At 60.2% G+C, this 4,499-nt stretch overlaps 1 protein-coding gene across 1 annotated transcript; it reads left to right on the top strand.

Moving 5' to 3' along the window:
* Positions 1 to 255: 255 nt before the first annotated feature.
* On the top strand, positions 256 to 4,029 carry H1-8 (H1.8 linker histone). The gene is made up of 4 exons (XM_024124072.1): positions 256 to 537; positions 2,221 to 2,581; positions 3,390 to 3,454; positions 3,778 to 4,029. Exons 1-4 carry the CDS (start codon positions 256 to 258, stop codon positions 4,027 to 4,029), a joined length of 960 nt encoding a protein of 319 aa, XP_023979840.1.
* Positions 4,030 to 4,499: the final 470 nt, after the last annotated feature.

The following is a 4,499-nucleotide window of genomic DNA, read 5'->3' as shown; positions in this document are numbered from 1 at the left end:
CGAGACTTCGTGGAGGGCTGGTGCGTGCCCAGCCCCACGGCGGGCACCGGGAGACCCCGGGTGGCCAAGCAGTGCCCCCCGCCTCTGCTCCCAGGCCAGGGGGCAGTGGCACTGACCTGGGGTGGGGGTGAGGGGTGTGTGCTTGATCCCCCGGCCGCTTGCTCAACGACAGTGGTGCCTGGCCAACGCCTAGTGGGTGCTTCACTAGGTGTGTTTGTCCTCCGCGGGGTCTGAGGGAGGTCTGGGCCCCGGGTGATGTCCTGCTGTCTGTCCGTAGGCCCGATCCAGAGCGGCGTCCGAGAGCCCCGCCGCCACCCTCCGGTGCTGCACATGGTGCTGGAGGCGCTGCAGGCGGGGGAGCAGCGCCGGGGTACCTCGGTGGCGGCCATCAAGGTTTACATCCTGCAGAAGTACCCGACGGTGGACGTCCTCCGGCTCAAGTACCTGCTGAAGCAGGCCTTGGCCACAGGCGTGCACCGCGGCCTCCTCGTCAGGCCCGTCAACTCCAAGGCCCGGGGAGCCACTGGCAGCTTCAAAGTCAGCCGCTGGGAGGGGGCTGGGGGGTGGCGAGAGGCCCCAGGGTGCAGGTGGACTTGCCCGAGGGCTGGAACCCCAATTCCAGCTCTTTCTTCCCAGCCTCTGGGTGCTGGTCCCCTGCCCTGTTCCCTCTCTCCTTCTGTCTCTTCTCGTTCTGCCTCTGTCTTTGCCAAGACCCCTCGTCTCCCTGGGAAAGCTGAGCACACACACGGCCCCGGTCACCCTGCTGCATCCTCCTCCATCCCTGTTGGGTGTGTTGAGTGACCAGAGACTGTCTCAGCTGTTTCACTTCTGGGTCCTTGGCGCCCGTGACCCCTTCCTGGAGTTCCTTACCATGGGCGGCACAGACCCAACCTTGGCCTCTACGGGGTCACAGAAATGGGGTTTGCTCTCCGTGCTGTCTGGCTCCAGGGCCGAGGTCTCCAGACCAGGGCCGATGCCTCCCTGAGCCCCTACATCCTCCTCTTTCAAAGGGGAGGGTCACCCAGAGCTAAGGGCAAATTTGGCCACAGAATTAAGCCCCAGCATCGTGACTGCCAGCTGCCACCAGGGAAATCTCAGGGACACAGACATGGGGTCTGTCTTGTCACTGCTGTGCCCCAGCAAGTAGCAGTTCCTCTGACAGGCTCCATGGAACACGGTGGAATGTTCTCAACCTCCACGTTCCAATCCCTGTGGGAACAGGGTGGCTGAGCACGGGGCGTCCCCCCTCCTGGAACTCTGGGTGTGGGGGTCAGAGCTTGGACACCAGCCCTGGCAAGGCCAGGGTCACAGGGTGGGGTGAAGGGAAGCAAGAGAGGGCACTGGTAGTGCATGTGACTGGCAGACAGTCAGGCAAGTGGGCCGAGGGCCTGGGAGGCAGGGAAGGGGGTCTTGGGTACCACGGAGTCAGGAATGTGTGTGTGCAGAGAGTGGGGGCTGATTCTGGTCTAGGTGGGTAACGGGGAGCCTTGAGGGTCCGGGGATGCTGGGGAGCAGCGTCATCAGCTGGGCTCTAGAGGGGCAGGGACCACCTGTTTGCCAGGGACGCTTGCATCCTCCTGCCACTTGTACCCTCCCTGATGGTCCCGTTGTAAAGATGGGGAGACCGAGGCCAGAGGGGGAGGAGAAGACTTGGGCGAGTCGCACTTGGCCTGGTGTTGAGGCCCCAGGAAGCCATGAATTCTCAGCCGTCGGACCTCCCTGTCCGTGTCCAGCTACACAGAAGCGAAGCGGCAGGGAGACTTGGGGACGCGGTGGTGTGAGGCGGGGAGGAGGGGAGTCCGAGCCACAGTCCATGGGATGGCGTTGGGGGGTCAAAGGAGATTATAGGTTAACATCTCAGAGATACCGTTAGGGCTCAGTGTGCATGATGTGCTCCCAGAAGCCTGGCTCTGAGGCTTCCGGGTGCAGGGGTGGGAGGCGCGTGCCCGCCACCTGTGCAGGGAGGGCAGGAGAAGCTCGGGTGAGTTTTGGAGACTCGGGTTCCTTAGCTCCTAAATGGCAGCACCCTTCCTCACAGTGCATGAATGGGTGGAATGCATTACTGGCAGCCGGCATTTAGGAGGTGGTTTTGCGTCCTCTCCGCCAGCCCTTGGCCGCCTTCTTTGGGATGGGGTCTTCTCTGAGCCTCATGTAGGGTATGAGGGCGTGAGACATCCAGAACCTCTGCTCTCAATCCCACCCCGTTCTCTCCTCCTCCAGTTAGCTCCCAAAGACAAAAGGAAAATCCAGCCCAGGAAGACGTCCACCATGACGGCCCCCAGGAAGCCTGGTCAAGCTGAGGGAAAGGACCCCAAGAAACCAAGTGAGTCAAAGAAGAACCCACCCAACCCAGGCGATGTGAAAAAAGGATCCAGGAAGCCGGGAGAGGGGAGGACAGCTCCCCTCAAACCAGGTGCAGCCAAGAAGGCCCCCAAGAAAGGCCAGCAGACCAAGGACCAAGAGGCAAGACTGGGTGAGGCCAAGAAGTCCTCCCAACAGCCAGACGAGGCCACACAGTCCCTTCCCATTGCCAGTGGGCCCGGCGGGAAGTCAGAGGTCAAAGGTGGAAGGAGCAGCCAAGGTATGGATGTGAATGGGGTGAGAGAAGGGCGTGGGAGGGGGTTTCTGGCAGCCACTGGACATGCGTTGGAACGGAGGGGCCAGCTCTGGGGAGGAGGGGTTTCTAGCCAATGTGCCCTGAGCACTTGGCTTGACTCAGAGAGACAGAGAGTGCATGGTAGCTGGTGGGGGTGGGTATGGGGGAGAAGAGCGCAGAGAGAGGAGGAGGGGTCATCTCTGAGAGGGGTCAGGGGAGGCTTCCTGGAGGAGGTGTCCCAGGCAGAACAGCTTGTGCAAAGGCCTGGAAGCGTGAAGAAGGTGGAAGAAGACACAACAAATAGTTGTGTCTGTGTGCACTGGGGGAGGGGGAAGGGGAGGTTGTGAAGGGCAGCATGAGGCTGGACTTTATCTGGAGGACGATGAGGAGCCACAGAAAGACTCTGAACAGGGGACAGCTAGGGCCCGAGGTGTTTTTAAAAATGTATCCTGGCCGCCATGTGGAAGATGGGTTAAAGGCTAGAGGCAGATACACCTGTCAGGGGCCTTTGGTGTGGGCAGGCGTGGAGCTGTGAGCGGAGTGAGGGATGGTCATCTACTGTCCAGTTAATCCTCCAGCTGTCCGTGGGAGAGAGGCTGCTACCTTCAGCTGGCAGACTAGGGCACCCAGACTCAGAGAGGCTAAACTACTTGCTCCAGGTCACACAGCCTGCAAGTGTCAGAGTGAGGACTGGGCCCTGGGCAGGATGAGGGCTGTGGGACCCCTGAACCTTCCTGCCCAGCAGCAGCTCCTCCTGAAAGGGGTGTTTCTCACCTGCCATCCCCTCTTCCAGCAGATACCAAGGCCCACAGGAAAACAAAGCCTGGGGGTCAGAGTTCCAAACCCACTGTCACCAAGGTAGGTGCCTGGGTGACTTCCCGCTCCGGGTCTCCAGCGACCAGAGCTCGGGCATCCCCACCCAGCCCCAGAGGGGTCAGCCGAGGAAGGGGGCAACTTATTTTCCTACAAAGTACAGAGCACTTTCCTCTCTTCCCCGGCCCTTCGGCGCCCTGAGGATCACCATCCCCATTTTGTAGATAAGAGGCTGAGACTTAGGGAGGTGAGGTCACTTGTCGAAAGTGACCCAGAGCTGGGATTTCCACCCTAAGTTCGTGGGCTCTGAGCTGGGCACCCAGCCCTGCCCAGCTCTGTCACCTTGCTCCTGGTTTGCTTTCTTACAGGGCGAGAATGCTGCTGCTTCCCCAGCCAAAAAGAAGATGGGGAGCAAGGTCCCTAAAAAGGCTGCTGCCCAGGGGGCTGGGGAGGGGCCTAAAGCCAAGGCCCCTGTTCCTCCCAAGGGCAGTGGGTCCGAGATGGAGCCTGTACCACTGGCCAGGAAGGCAGAGGCCCCTAAAGGCCCGAGAAAGCCTGGCATTCCCCCCAAGTCCTCATCGTCCAAAGCGGCCAGTAAGAAGGCAGAAGCTGAGAGCTAGAGGCGGGGTGGAGGGAGACTGAGATTCTACTTTTTTATTCCCCTAAAAACTATCACTCTATTTCACTGTAACCTATTTATCAATAAAGAATTTTTCCCCCACAAATTGGTGTGGAAGGAGGCTGAGGTCTAAGGATTCGGCCATCCAGGGCTAGGACCCAGATAGAAGCTTCTGCGCTGGGGAGATGCAGACCTCTGCAGGGATCCAAAGGCACGTAGGCACCTGTGGAGGCGCTGGAAAGGTGTTTAATCCAGCCTGAGATCTGGGACTGCTTCCCGGAGGGGGCAGCTTTTGGTCTTAAAGGATGAGTAGGAAGTGCCAGATAGATGAGGGGAAGGGCCTTGCAGGCAGAGGGCCCGGAATGTGGGGTGGAGCTGGTAGGGTGGGGATTTGTGGTTTTGAGAGGAGAACAGGTGGGGGAGGGGTGGCATGAGACTCTGGACCTTGGAGGTGGGGCAGGCAGGTGTGGA

Source organism: Physeter macrocephalus, chromosome 18 (assembly GCF_002837175.3).
Source record: "Physeter macrocephalus isolate SW-GA chromosome 18, ASM283717v5, whole genome shotgun sequence".
In the NCBI taxonomy this organism is placed as follows: Eukaryota; Metazoa; Chordata; class Mammalia; order Artiodactyla; family Physeteridae; genus Physeter; species Physeter macrocephalus.
Note: the sequence above shows the minus strand (reverse complement) of the source record. Positions and strands in the feature narration are given on the sequence as shown.